Here is a 14,877-nt window from a genome sequence, read left to right as displayed (position 1 = left end):
TGGGGGAAGATCCTGGCAACTTCTCACAGAAACTACCCCTGTAGCCCCCCGATACCAAAACCTGGCCATGCAAACCAAATACAAGGACAAAGCATACTTTTATTTTTGCCCAGGACCAAACTGTGGTGCTTTTGAAGTACTGGGATGTAAAGGAGAAGAAAGAGGGGTAGATAAGTGTGAGTCAACTACAGCTACTTTATGGGAGCCCTGTGAAAGGTGCCTTTTTAGTTGTGTTTTTTTCTCTCTCTTGGACATATTGAGATGTCTAAAGATCTCTCACGGGGAAAAAAAAAAAAAACAACGGTGGGAGGTGCTTTTAGAAGTACTCATACCACATTCAGTGCTAGGAGAGCACATGAGTTACTGATCCTTTGAATAGGACAAAAATAACATTCTCTGTCACTGGCTTGCAGAACTGTCATGGTTTAACCTAAGCTAGCAATATAACCATGATAGCTGCTTGCTCACCCCCTAAATATGGGAGAGAATCGAAAGGGAAGGGAGAAACTTGGATGGAGATAAACACAGTTTAATAAAATAACAAGATACTAATACATTACTAGTAAATACATATAAAATAGAATATAAAATAAAAGATACTCAATGCAATTCCTCATGAACTCCATCCACACTGAACAGCCAGTCCCAGGAAACAGCAACTGGACTGAACAGCTGATGCTGGAGAGAGAAAAGAGGAAAAAGGCTCAGAGGCCTCTGCAAGATGGCAGGATGGCAAAAGGCTGAACTAACAAAAGTCCCAAACAGAACTCCCCCAACTCCGAATTAAAAAAAAAAAAAAAAAAAGTGAAGAAAACACAAGCGAGAGAGACCGGAAGATCCCCGCTCTCATTAAATATTAAGCATTATGCTAATAGGATGGAATACTCCTATTGATCAGTCTGTATGTCAGTCAAGCTCTGCCCCATCCATGCCCCACTTCCTTGATGCCTCACACCTGTGGGCAGAGCGCTCAGAATGTCCTTGGCTCTCAGACCAGAGCCATTAAAAACATTAACTCTGTCCTGGGGTGTTCTCTCTTGTTCTCAAACAGTCTAAATAATGACTGTGCTAGCTATGAAAAAGGAAGGTTTCTAAGTGCATGAAGAAAAATTAACTCATTTTTCAGTCAAACCAGCATGAGAAGCTTCATATCATGTCCTGATGCAGTACCCTTGGCAAACTTCTTCAAACACTTTGTGCTTGAAGTTGAGACTGCAGTAATGAGGAGCCAGCTGAATACAGCCATTCGGAACGCTGGGCTGTGATTCACCATCACATGAGCTAATTTGTTTTTATGGGGGTGTGTCAGTGTGGCATACTGCCTGTGGAGCTCTGTAATACTTAGTTTGGGTTTCCTAAGAACACTTGTACTCACGTGACTTCCTTCTGAAGTCCTTTTTTGTCACATTAAGCATATTCAGGTAAGTCAGGTACCTAATTTGAGTCCCCTTATCTGCAAAATAGGGAAAATACTGAGAGAAAGCTTGTGATGTTTAGTTTGAAAAGTGCATAGCAGTGGAGAACAAAGTAAGTGTTGTATACTTATTGCAAGACATTTGTAAAAACTTTTAATTATTGGAGTGATGAAGTCATATAATGAACCAATAATTTTGATTTAGGGTAACTTAGTTTCATAGAACTAGTCTGCTGTGCAAGTCTCTGGACTAAGAACATGCAGTTTGACTAGCCATCTTGTTCACTTGTTTTAGTAGTACGATTTTTAATTACCCACTAATGAGAACATTTTAATTAATTAGTTGTTCTCCATGCCTCTTCATCTGCTTTTTAGAGAAACTTAGTAAACCTGTTTTTTAATTAACTTTGCTTTCAAGTTCACAGGCATGTTCTGGTGACAGGTAAGACATAGCTGCACCTCTTGTTGATGAGTTTTTGTCTAATACTTGCTGATTACTGCATTGTGCGGTTTGTACTTTGTCTATTCCTTAAAGTAAGCAGTGTTGGGTATAAAACTCATGTGAAACCACAGGAATAAGTTAATGAGATGTCCCAATTGTATGAATTCTGATCTCTCCCAAATCTGTTTGTCTGCAAACTAATCAAATGGAGAAGAAACAACTAATCTTTTATCTGTTTTTAAAAAGGAGAACTGAAGAGTTAAGTGTGTGTTTTGAAACTGGGTTTTGGAGACTTCTTTGCACCTGCTATAATATTGCTCCTTGGTTGCCTGCATGGCCCAAGGTGGACTTCTTGGGGCTGATCAGAGCTCTGATCCCTTGCCTGTTCTCTGCATTGTCCCCTGCAGCAGGGACAGAAGGAGAGCAGAGTCTGGTAGCTCAAATGTCATCCCTCCCACACACATCGCTTTACAGTTTGTAACAGTTTCTATATATGTTTCCACAAAACAGAAATTTGATTTCCCATCTGGCCCCTACTTCTCCTTGGGGGACCCATCCTCTTCTCTTACGATGGTCAGTAATGAGCATTTATGGAGCTGCTTATTGAACTAATTGCTTCTTGTATTATTTTGTAGCCCTTTGCCTTGTAGTATTCCAACCTACTATATTGCTTGTGTGAAAATCGAAAACTTTATTGCTGATCCCATCTGACTTTAACATCTGTCATGTACTTGTATGACAGGCATTGCCAGTGTTTTGTCCTGGTTAAGGACTACATCAGGCTGAAGAAAGGCTGACAAAGCCTTACTGGCAGGTGGACAAACCAGGCTGGTGGGGAAAAGGGTTTGTTTCAACTATCGGAAACTGAGCAGAAAGTGTGTCTTCTCTACAAAGGTTTTTCTGGAGACAGATGTTCTGTTGTAGATGTATTTCATGTGGAAGCTCGAGTGAGAGGGCAAGCTTTGAACTCTTGGAGGTGAACTTTAAAATAGAAATGTAGCCTATGTGTTAGAGTTACCTTAGTCTGGTTATGAAATTCAGTTACTGTTGTTTTAATGATGCATTGATGACCGAAGTGAATAAAATTTGTATGTGTCTTTAAGAAGCCTGCTATTTCTTGCTAGGAGTATCAAGGATGGGGAATTGCAACTTCCTAGCCCAGCAGTTCAAAAATAAATGCTCTAAACAAAAAAAACATGTGCAAATCTTGGTCCGAGTGCTGAAAGTAGGTTCCATTTAAATTTCAAATCTGTATGTGTGGAACTTGCATCTGCTCATCTCAAGAAGAAAAACACACCAAAGTTTTGAAATAACTGAAGGAAAATAGTTGTTTTTACTGGCTTTGGCAATACCCCTTCTGTTCAACATCTGTAATAGAAAGGAAATAATTAGCTGCTCTATTCCAGAGAGCTGTCTCCTCAGTGAAAAACAGATATTCATAACAATGGATTGTTTTGCAAGTGTATTCCCTGATACCCTTGGTACTTGTCCTTCAAAGCAGCTCTGCGCCCATGTGCTTCCACATTGCCTTGAATGTCAGGACTACAAGTGGCCAGTGGTGGAAGGGGCTGTAGGGAGCTGTGGTTTGGATCAAGACAGTGGTCGAAGATGACCTCAGCTGCAGCAAATGACAAGCTGGCTGCGATATTCTGATTCATGTTATCCAAACTGACAGGGCTGGATTTTAAATCCTGGTTTCTTTCTCCTGCTGGGATGAAAGTGTGCCAGGCGGCAATCACATGGTGTGAGAGCTGATGTATGAACAATAGGGAAAAGGAAAAAAAAAAGTTACTTGTAGTAACTTTTCTTTTCAGATAATCCTTTCACTTTTTAAAAATGTCCATTTTCACAGGTCAGAATTCCTTCTAATATCTTTGTATTTTTTCTGGGAGCACTGTATCTAGTTTTTGCCATTAAAAAATGATTTTAAATTATTCTAGTAAATTTTAATCTGTGCCAAATAAGCTAATTTTTCATAACAATTCTTTAGTGTAGACTTTTTTTTTTTTGTCACTGCTCCAGTGTTTTGTGTGTTGTGTTTACTTCAATACAGGCATAAATTTAAATACGGATTATGCAATGCAAAAGATTATTAGAAATTAGCGTTGTGCAATATAAAGGGAAAACAAAGTACCAACCAGGGAAATGTACGAACTTTGTCCTTTAACTTTGCTCTTTGAAATTAAAGCAGTATCAATGCAATTAATAGTGACAAAACTTTCGTAGTAGCTGAGGCATTAGACAAACCACTTAGAGTAGTCCCTCCTCCTCCTTCTCCTCCTTTCTCCAGCAGTTAGTAGGTTACATAAGCTGATTTCTTTGTTTTTCCTCTTTAATAGTGAATAGACTTCACTCTCTTCTCTAAGCGGACTGCTTTGCATGCTTACGTTTTTCCTCTTAAAACAGGCTTGCCTACAAAGAGGAGGAGCATAGCATAATTGAAAGACCCAGCATGTAAACTGTCGGCATATACTGAACATCTGGCAAGGCGTCCTTGCTGGCCGCTTATAGGTCTTGTAAATAGGATATATGTGAGCCTGTCATAGGGTTATTACAGTTGTGAAATCAGTTCCTTGGGCGGTGGTACTGGATTATACTTATAAACAATGTCTTCTGAACCAGGTAAGGCTGAACAGGATGCTTTTGTTAAACCTTCATCTCTTCAAGGCTTGGGGGGTGTATTTGTGTCCCCAGAGGCACCAAGAGTTAAACTTTTCTAGTTTGAAGCAAAAGAAGCGGTGAACATTCAGCTGCCTTGTGATGCAATACGGCTGGAATGCTCCGGTGGCTTTTTCCTCCTATTCTCAGTAAATGAGCTTGAGGTCTCTTGAACTGCTTGCCTAATACATCTGCCACACTGAGGACTCTGCTGCTTTTGGCTCGTTTTGCTGCTGCTATCACCAGCTTGAGACTTTCTTAAAAGCAAATCAGTTTTGTGATGTTTATAAGTGGGTGTTGTTTCCGCTTATTTGCCAGATGCGTTGAGCTCTGTTTATAGCTGCAAAGTTTTTATAGGTCACTTCTGTAAGTAAGAACTTGCTCTAAGAATTACATCTATCATTGTTTTAGGAAGTAAGTGTGCACTTCTGACTTATGCTCAGCTTTTCATATACAATATTGCAATAATCCATTTAACTGATGCTTATGCTACATTTAATGTACGCAATTGGCTTCCAGAATTAATGATTTCTTTTATTGCACCATCCCATGAAAGGGTTGGATTTTTTTCATAGTAAATATGCTTGTAATGGATTTTTTTTATTAATACTATTGAAATTACTGGTTTGCTTTACGTGAGGGCATTTTTTAGTCCTGAAAAAAGTTCAGTTTAGGGCAAGTTAAATTAAAATGCTTACCCAGCCATAACAGCTTACTCTAAGACAGTAAATATTCTGAATTAAGTTTTCCACAGAGAGAAAGATGAAATGGATCTGTGGAAGGATTGGGCTCAGAATGCTGCTTTCCCTCTGGAAAGCCCTCTGAGGCTAAACAGAGGAAGGGAGTCACTGGCTGAGCTTGAGAGATTTGCGGGAGAAGCTTGAAGTAGATGCATGTAAATAGCTCTATCCCAGCTCTCCTGATTTCAGGACTTGTGAGCATCTGCTTTTTCTTGGGTACAAAGAACACTGGGCTTAAAATCATTCTGTTGGCTCCTTACCTATTTTATGATCAAGTTTGAAATTGACCTTCTCCCTCTAGCTTTTGATAATCAACCAAAAGGATGGGAATCACACCTTTCCTCCCGCTCTGTCATTTTGCCATATCCTGAGAAAAGTCTACATGTGGATGTAGAAAACTTTTTTGAAGTGATCTAGCTCCTGAGAGCTGTTTTCTGGGATCTGTAATGCATAGTCTTTTCCTGTAAACGAAACATTAAACCCATCCGGATTTTCAGGAAGCTCAGTGTGGTGCCATACTATTTTTGGTATTCCAACTCATTTTCCCTTTAGCCCTTTGGCTTATTTTGGATTATTTCAGCTTACACTATGTTTGCATCTAACAGTGGCAGTCTGAATGTCAAATATTATTGGTGAAGCTGTGATTTTTTAAAAATTTTTCTTTAATGTTTCTTTTTCTGTGATCAAATGTATGAAGCACAAATATAATTATATGTGCTTTACGGGTGACATAGGTTATACTGTCATGATATTTTCCAGGCAGTGTTTCCCAGACTCCACTTAGAATTTGTATGAAAGCAGTTAATGCAGGAGTGGACTATGGTGCAAATACCTGGCTTGAAGGATAAGAAGGGATGAGTTTCTACCAGCCTATAGAACAGCATAGAGACCTCCCCAGGTGACCCTCTCAGAATGGTGTGAGAGACCTGTAGATGTAGACAGCATGCACAGAAAAGGTGATAGCAAGTAGTTCCAGTCTGTGTGGGTTTGAAATTGAGTGGACAAATATCCCTGGACACTCTTAAATAGTATCTGAGAGAACCAGCGAGTCGCTTGCTTGAAGCACTCGCTGCCTCCAGTCCAAAATGGAAAGAAACCAAACTGGGTGAGAGGGGAGTAGCACACCTGAAGGGACAGTGCCTATAGGAAGGTATACATTCATATGACAGTTTATTCGTTGGTATTACAATGTGCCTGAGCAAAGCAGTTTTTCCAAGTACTAAAGACCCATAACAAGTATGGAAAATATGTAGAATGCACCTTTTCTAGGGCTTTCATGCTTTTGAAGACTTGAACTTTACAGTTTGTTTTTTTTTTTTTTTTTTTAATGGTAGCATTCACTATAGGATGAAAGCATCACTGAAAAACTGATTTCAAGCAATCTCATTTTGAAAAGTTCAATGATACTGTGACTCAGAGGTCAGCAGGGAGTTAAATGTTTCCATTAGTACCATAACTATGCTTTGCTTTGTGACTGCAGCACCCTGAGTTTTATGTTACTCTTTTACGTGGTAGGTGCTATACAAACAGTCTAATGGTTTACATCAATGCTTATAAAACCAAGGGAATTTGAGTCTTTACTAAAAATTCAAAATAATGATGGAATACTCCTCTTCCCCATCTTTTCTCCTCCCTCACTCCCCCCCAGTTTATGATTGTCGTAAAACAAAAGGATTAAATTCCTTTAACAATGAGTTTTGAAATCTAGCAGTGCCCCTATGTTCCTTACAATTCGACAGGCAATGATTGATCTTGAGAAGGTTAGGTAGTTAGGGAAAACAATCTTTCCTTTAGATTGCCATAAAATACTTACACATTGTGATTACTCTTGCTTGTTAAAAGCCCCTTGCAACCATGATCTGTCACCAAAGAAAAAGAAAGAAGGAGCAACAACTGGGTAAGGTCAAGTAAGGTGTAGAGGCATTGGAGTATTGCCAAACCTTGTATTATAAAAGAAATTAAATGTTTAGCCTTAAGCAAACGTTATATTTTAAGAGTAATTTCATAGATTTTTTTTTTTTTTCTCTGTGTTTTGGAAAACCTCCTTTCCCAACATGTGAACCATCAGCTTTTTGTTTTTAAATGAATGTTTTAATACTCTTTCTTCTGATGCCAAAAACTGAGGCTCTAAGGAAAACAGTAAATATTGCATAGGAGTCAGCAACATTTTTTTGTTGGGCTGCAGTTGTGTGAACAGCTGAAGTGATCCGGTGGGCAGTTGCTGCCAAAAGGCTGCCCAGTCCCTCCCTGGGACTTTCCCAGACTTTTGGTCTCCTTCACAAACCAGTCCAGCTCACTTACACAGCACAGAACTCCTGTGGTAAAACCAGCGTCCGCTTGGCTGCAGGGGTTACGCTGGCCTGGACAGAGACCCAACGGGTGTCAGAGCGGGTGAGAAATAAGCAGCTGGAGCTACAGGGATGTGGAGGGATGGAGGGGATAAAACTTTCTCTTCTTGGTGGGGGGCTGTCTCACTCTGTCTGGGGTAGCTGCTGTTGGGGTTCGAGCAGCCTTTTTCGGTCTGTTCTAAGGCCTTCAAATGTTTCCATTTTCAAAACGTTTGCAAAGCAAAAGGTTGCACATTCTTCAGATGTGTTGAGCAAAACTTGAGCTATTACAGAATTGTTTCTCTTTATGAAATGTTGTTGGGCTAAATCTTTGGGTTTTTTTGTTTTTGTTTGTGTTTGTTTGTTTGTTGTTTTTTACATTGCATGACATTTTTTTTAAAGTATTTCCTATCCATTTGCACACTCAAAGATAAACATTCATGTGACCATTAATCTTTTTGGAACAGTATGGTAAATTTTCATCCAAGTCTGCATGAAAACTTATTTTACTTTTTGTAACTTAAGCTTTATGAAAAGGCATTTTAAATTCATCATATAGTTGTGCGTTTTCTTTTTTCTTTTAACAAAAAGCCTGTTTTAAATGGAGATGTGGTAAAGGGAGGAGAGAGAGGACTAAACAATAGAGTTGTTCTGAATTTGTATGTCTCAACCAGTTCATAGTATAAAATTAGAGCTGTTTCAATTTGTATAATGTTCAAGAGGCAACTGTACTGATGTGCATGTCTGTTAATCTGGAGTGAGTTCTATGGACGGTGCAAACCATGGTCACCCCTGGAAATTTAGGGCTAAGGAATTTTTTTCCTCTTTGACTTCCCTCTGTAAGGATGATTATGAACCTATGAGTTAGTGTGAAGTGATGAGCACTCTCCCTTATGGACAGAAGACAATGTGAAAGCTGACATAATTATGGGAGGCCTTTAAGGGACTGGACAAGGAAGATCCTTCTTCAATAACTTCACAGGAAGGCCCTAAATGTACTTAAACCAGGCTTTTTTCGTGGCTATTCTTACTCTTTTTTTTTCCAACCAGGTCAAAAGCAGGAAGCACTTGAATTCTTGTGAAGTGTCCAGCTTTGGGTTCTTTATATTTCTGGTTTGATGCAGGGAGCATTCCCAGGGAGCTTCTTGTTTTTCTGTGTTTCATAGATGATGGTTGTTAATTACTTGGCAGGAAGGATTAAGTGTTTGGGGAGCCTGACAGCGAGCCGCCTGCCCCGGGCTGGGGCGGAAGGGGGGGATGACAGGCACTGGGCCCCCAGCAGCTGGAGCTCTGCACAGCTGCACCCCTGGTGCTGCTGGAAGGGACAAGCAGCCGCGCTTCCCTCTCCACCCGGCTTTGTTCTTTATTAAGTGCGTAATTTTATATTTACTTGTAGTCTTTTAAACGACAGGGAGTAGCACCTGGTAGCCTGTTGTGATGTTGTACAGTTAATACTCTGCAGCCTGTTCTTTGATTAGGGCATATTACTTTAAAACTCAAGCTGCACACTTTTAGAGAATAGATTTTTTTAATTTATTTTTTTCTTTTCCTACTGTTTGCTCTGACCCCGTTGAGTTATGATTCAACAGAATTAACATTATCTAGCAGCTTCTGGAAAGGGAATCTTGTCTTGCATCTTTGCCCAAGCTCTGGTGCGTCTAAGGTGAATGAATGCATGAAACTGGCTGCTTTATTTTTTTGGGAGAGGTTACATTTCTGATGGCATAGCTTTAGCAGACTGCCTCTGGGGCTAAACATGTGCCAGCACTGATGCACAGAAAGTGGTAGGAGGAGGGAGGTGAGTGGGTGGAAGAACTTGTGTCCGTGACAGCTGGCTGCTGGATGGGCTTTGGCTTGTCAGATGCTGGCTGGACACACGGACTGCCTCAGCAGTTGGAAGTGGGAAGCAGTTTCCATCGATCAGTGGTAATTTTGTTGGCTTGCATTGAATAATTTACTTCTGTTTGGATGTTCGGCTCTTCTGCATCTTGGATATACTATGTTAAGTATTTATATCTTTAAATTACTTGAATGCTATTAGCTTGTGTATTTATTCAGCATCTGCTCAAATCTTCTGAAATAATAGATCAGTTAAAGTTTCAACTTTCTGTAATTAAATTCTTTCTTTCTCTCCCACTTTGGTTTTGTCTGGTTGGTTGTCTTTTGGGGTTTTTTGTTTGTTTTGGTTTGGGCTTTTTAGCATCCTGCTTCTAAAAATGCTTTCTCTTAACAGTCCTTTTATCAGCAGAAGTATCTGGTTTCATGTCTCAAAGCATACGGAGGTTTTCTAAAATAGCTCTGAGTTGAGATGAACATGAAATAATTGCACAGACAACTGGGCCGAGTAGAAGATGAAAATGTCAGTGACTGACTTGCTGGAGAAGTCTTCTGAAGCAGTGCATGCTGAGCAAAATGGTGATATATTTGTAGTCAGATCAAATTTATCTTCTTATTAAAAAAAAACACCTGTTAGTATTTGTCTAAAAATCTAAGTGCAGTTTTTCATAACAGTTTATTAATTATATGTCTTTTTTGCATCGTCCCAGATATCACTGCACTTGCCTAGTAAGCATATGTTAATATATCCTCTTCAAACATTCCACTGGTTTGTATGAGATACAATCAGCTGCATTTTTTCCTTCACATGACTGCAGTAGTGCAGGTGCTCTCCTTAATATGAAGTTAGGTTGTGCTGCCCAGCATGGTGTCATACTGTTTATCTTATATATGATAGCAGGAGGAAAGTAAATCATCTTAAGACTTGGCAAATTAAGTGAAAGAAACACAGACAAGTGGTTCTTCTGTGATCAGTGAGTCTGCTTACACAAATGAGGTGTCTCATTTGTTAAGTAGGAGCTCAGGACATTTAAAAAAATTAGGATTGCCATGTCTGCAAAATAAGCCTGTGTCAGCTGAAAATTCAGTGAAAAAAAGTCAGTGTTAATTGAAATAATGGTTGAGGGGGCCCTGCTTATACAGCTCTACACAGAAGACTGTAAAAGGAAAAAAACTGTTTGGGGAAAACTCAGTGGAGGTGCTTCCTGTTCATCTTTCCTCATGCTAGGGTTCGTTATTAATGGAGTAGGAATTAAAAAAAGCCACACAACCTTACTCAACCCCTTCCTTCATCAAGTGTGCAGGAAGCTGTAAAGAGCTGCTGGGGCGGGGAGGGGAGGAAGTGACCCTTGAATATAGAGCTTGTCATTCTTCCCATGATCACAACTGTGGAAGAGGTTGATGTACGCAGTCAGGGTGCTCCTAGGACTTTGTGAAATACAGCCACGTGAGAAGCCATCATGTGTTGTGGCACTGTCAATAGGTTGTGCTGCCACAGAGGGAGGAATTACCTGAGGTTACCTGGTGTAGAAATGAGGCAGTAACAGCAGGGTGACTGACTTTGGTGACAGCATCAACTTATCCTGGAGCGATGAAATTGCTGCTACTTAATGTACATGTATCTTGGGGGGTGTGGTGGGTTTCATTTTTGTAGGGGTTTTTTATTTGTTAGTGGGTTTTGTTTGTTTGCTTGCTTTTTTTCTGATAACCTTGTGGTTCCTACCTCTGTAAAGTTCATGGTATTAATACATGGCTTGTAGGGTCAGGAACTGTGGTCACTCTAAATACTTGTAGATAGGTTGAATAAAAAGAAAGAAAAAATATTTTTCCAAAGCTGCTGAGAGAGAGATTGACGTTATTTCATGAAAAACAGGCTATGAAAACTCTCTACAAGTAAAAGAACAAATTGCGTTTTTTGTCTTTTGATTTTAGGCTTCAAATACATCTTCAAATACCGAAGTGAAAACAAGAATTTGAGGGAATATTTTGTAATACAGGAACTAAGCATAATATGTGAAAGAGCAGTTTTTGGTTCCTGTAAACAGAACTCCTCTTGCTTGGAGCTCTCTCTTCAATCATACGTCTTTCTGGAGGCATGGCTTAAATGTTGCTTGCTTCTGTGCGCATAAGAAACCTCTGTTATTCATTAAACAGTTGATGAATGACCACTATCAGCAAAGCTATTGTCCCAGTGTATATGACTGTAGGTGACTCATAAGAACCTTAGTGGGAGAGATGCTGTGTTTTTGGCAGAGGACCTCAGTCATAAGCTACTGCTTTCAAACTGCAAGCTGTGCATTGGCAACCTCTTCTAAATCAGTGTTTTCCAGTCAAGGGAGATGCCGGTGTGCATCAGCTGCCGAGCTGGGTAGTAGTTCTGCCTGCTCCCTCCAATGCCCCTGCTCTCCTGTGGCAGGTTTCTGGAGGTCCTGCCAGCTGGGGCAGCTGCTCAGTCAGTAGCAAGGCCCAAAGGTTTGCTGCCTCCCCACCCTGTGATGCGGGAAGACGTGGGAGTAGAAAACCACAGTAGCAATGGCAAGTACTAAGGCTGTCATGTTATCTCCATGACTTGCAGCCTTTACAACCTGTCTCATGAGCAGTGCTCTGTAATTCTGCCTGTGTTCATCAGCAACCCCCCAGCTTCTCTGTCCCTAAGGTGCCTCACTATTGATTTCGCCACCAGTTGCCTCCAAAAATTGGAAGACTAGTGAGCGGTGGCACTGCTAGACTGTAGGTGACAGTATTAAAGCAGTGGTGTAACAAGGGAGAGTTGTAGAAGATGGTGACTGCAGGGGACTTGTTCTCAGTAGTCTCAAAACTGTCCTTTTTAATAGAGTTTTAAAACCTGTTCACTGTTTCTTTTTCTGTTTTATTTTACGTGACTAGTTCACGTTCATAGTATGTGCCACTTGGACTTCTGTAAAATTGACTTTGAGTTTTAAAGGATCCACATATTGAAGGTGTTTTTTTTTGACTTTCCTTCCCTCACATTGCATCTCCATATTCCAGAATGTGCCCTCTCTGATGAGGAAAGGACTGTAATAAACACATGTTGCATGGAGAAACTATAATTACTTCAAAGGAAATAGTTTTTTGGGCTCAGTCTGGGCGAAAAGCCATTTGAAGTACTTTACAGTGCTTTTTATTTCATTGGAATTTTGTTTTGTTGGAACAGCACCAGCAGTGCATGTTAAATTATTGTCTTAATCCAAAATTTAGACAAATGTTGAAAAATAATTCAATTAATTTTTGACTTACTCATTTTACTGGGACTCACAGCAGATGTGCAGGTCTGCCTGCATAGAAATGACTATTAGATTAGAGCTAAAAGAACAAAGATGACAGCCAGACAGGACAGCAGACAAAGGCACACTGAGTTTGCCTGCTGTAGCCAGGGTTGGCAGGACATTTGTAGTGAATATGCAGTTTACCATTTAGTCCTCTACTTTGCATGATATACAGTGGACTGAGAGTGAGATAGGAGGTTATTGATGTTAAATCTTACGTTGTTAATATTTCAGTGCTTCCTGGTAAAGCTTGGACATTACACTTGAAGCAGGAAACCTAATTAAATGTGGTGGCATCCACAGCTGGTAATTTGGTATACTGTAGGTATTTAGTAGCAATTACTATAAGCTCTATTTTAGCTTAAAAATGAAAGTTACTGTGGGAAAGATTCACGGTTTCTTTTGCCCAGGAGAACTATAAAGCTTGACAAAACATAGAAGAGGGAACATTGAATACTTGGGTCTCAGGAATACCCACAAACCAAACCACTGCAGTAATGTCTCATCTTAAACCAAGCAGACATGAGTATGTATCTATTTTGAATTGGGTTCTATCACCGACACTGTGCACAACCCACCTTAGCTCATTAGAAATGACTTTTGAAATAATTTCACAGTTGTTTCTCAGAGTATCTTTTGTGTGTTGTCCATGGTTAAACTTGCTTGTTTTGGTTCCCCTTCTGTATTACTACTCCCTGTGCTTTTGTAATTGGCTCTCACTTGATGTTATACATACCATGATTTGGAAACCTCTGCTCTATGTTACTGTGTAAGGCAGCATATCTACCAAGAATTTGAATATTTTCTAGTTCTTAGCAAGTATTGTGTAGGAAGTGTTTGGCCTACTAGTTTTAAGTTCAACGTTGTTTCATCTGCTTAACCTCACCGTCAAAAGTTGTGAGTGCATTCAGAAGAGTCATTGAACTAAAAAAGCAATATCAATACACTTTTTTTCTATATGCAATTTATACCTATCGTATTTACTTGATTTATTTATTCCAGGCAATAAATGCTATGAAAGGGAGGTTAATATTTGTTTGGTAGTCCTTGAAATGTTTTCATGCAGTGAGGAATAATTGCTTTAGATGCATTACATCTTCATTATACCAAAAAAGTGGTCTGCCTTCATCTGTTGAACTTAGAATATTTTTGCCTGTGTCTGGAGAATAGCTTTGCAAGAAAAAAACCCTAGATTTTTAAATTTTGCTGGTGTATGTATCTGAACTAATCTTTTAATAGAACCTGATATGTGTCCTTTGCCAAGATTCCACTCTTCAAAGATCATTCTCAACCTTCTGATATTTGTCTTTTATTTTTTTGGCCAGCACCTTCTGGCAGAAAGAAAATTAATATCTTCAGTGAGACAGCCATCCTGACTTCAGCAGAAGTTATTTTTTTCTCTTTTTGCAGCATTGGGTTATCAACTGTTCACAGTATTTCAGCAGTGGCTCACCGCAGTAAAGACTGGCCTGATGTTTAACCTTTAGAGCTCACGTGCGCAGAGCAGAATATCAGTATGAAGTTTCTGTGCTGTTCTGCAACTACAGAGCATTCACAACTCTGTCACCACTGTGATGGGGGAGGTGAAGATATATCAAAACACAAATGTGTAATTAACTTGAGAGGGGCAGCATTTAATAGAGTTTGGAGGAGGATACTTGGACCTCCAGACTTGCTACTGTTCTCCTTCATGCTCCTGATTTTCCATATAGTTTGGGCTTAGTTACATTATTTTAAAAATGTGTTTGGATATGCATCAGCAGCATAAGCCTCTTAGCAACATCTCCGTTCCTCTCACAAACAGGACAAACCTGTGAAGGGTAGGTACCAAGTTACTAGATACTTAGTTTTGAGGGGAGGTTTGGACACAGTTGTGGGCAAAATCCATGACCTGATTTACTAGATTTCCTGCTCAAGCCTTGAGAAATCTGTTGTTGTAAGTGCTCGGGTGAGTGGCTGCTGGCTGCCTTCTCGTTCATGCTCAAGAAGCTGATTACTCTCATCCTAGCCTTGCTGCAGCTCCTGTGGTGTTTGGTGAGTGGATGGGTTGAATTAGTCTGTGTAGTTTCAGTGCTCCTTAATGCTCTTCTGAACAGATCAGGAGATTGTGTGGTTGGTTACTGTGGCTTAACCAATGTTTTCGTAGATAGATTGGTAGCTGAACCTCCACATA

General features: G+C 39.9%; 1 protein-coding gene across 14 annotated transcripts in view; it reads left to right on the top strand.

The window, feature by feature from the left end:
- The window catches only part of FGD4 (FYVE, RhoGEF and PH domain containing 4), a 119,891-nt gene that overhangs the window by 55,272 nt on the left and 49,742 nt on the right, over window positions 1-14,877 (top strand). The window contains exon 1 of one of the 14 annotated variants that reach the window (XM_005500327.3): window positions 4,175-4,478. The exons of 12 other annotated variants lie outside the window; for them this stretch is intronic. In XM_005500327.3, coding sequence (XP_005500384.2) covers window positions 4,463-4,478 — 16 coding nt within the window. In that variant the 5' untranslated portion in view covers window positions 4,175-4,462. Of the gene's footprint in view, window positions 1-4,174; window positions 4,479-7,434; window positions 7,646-14,877 lie in introns of those variants that run through there. One more of the 14 variants, XM_021284805.2, reaches the window with a different exon arrangement.

The sequence above is a fragment of the Columba livia genome, chromosome 1 (assembly GCF_036013475.1).
Source record: "Columba livia isolate bColLiv1 breed racing homer chromosome 1, bColLiv1.pat.W.v2, whole genome shotgun sequence".
Taxonomy (NCBI): Eukaryota; Metazoa; Chordata; class Aves; order Columbiformes; family Columbidae; genus Columba; species Columba livia.
This window is presented reverse-complemented; position numbering and strand designations above follow the sequence as displayed.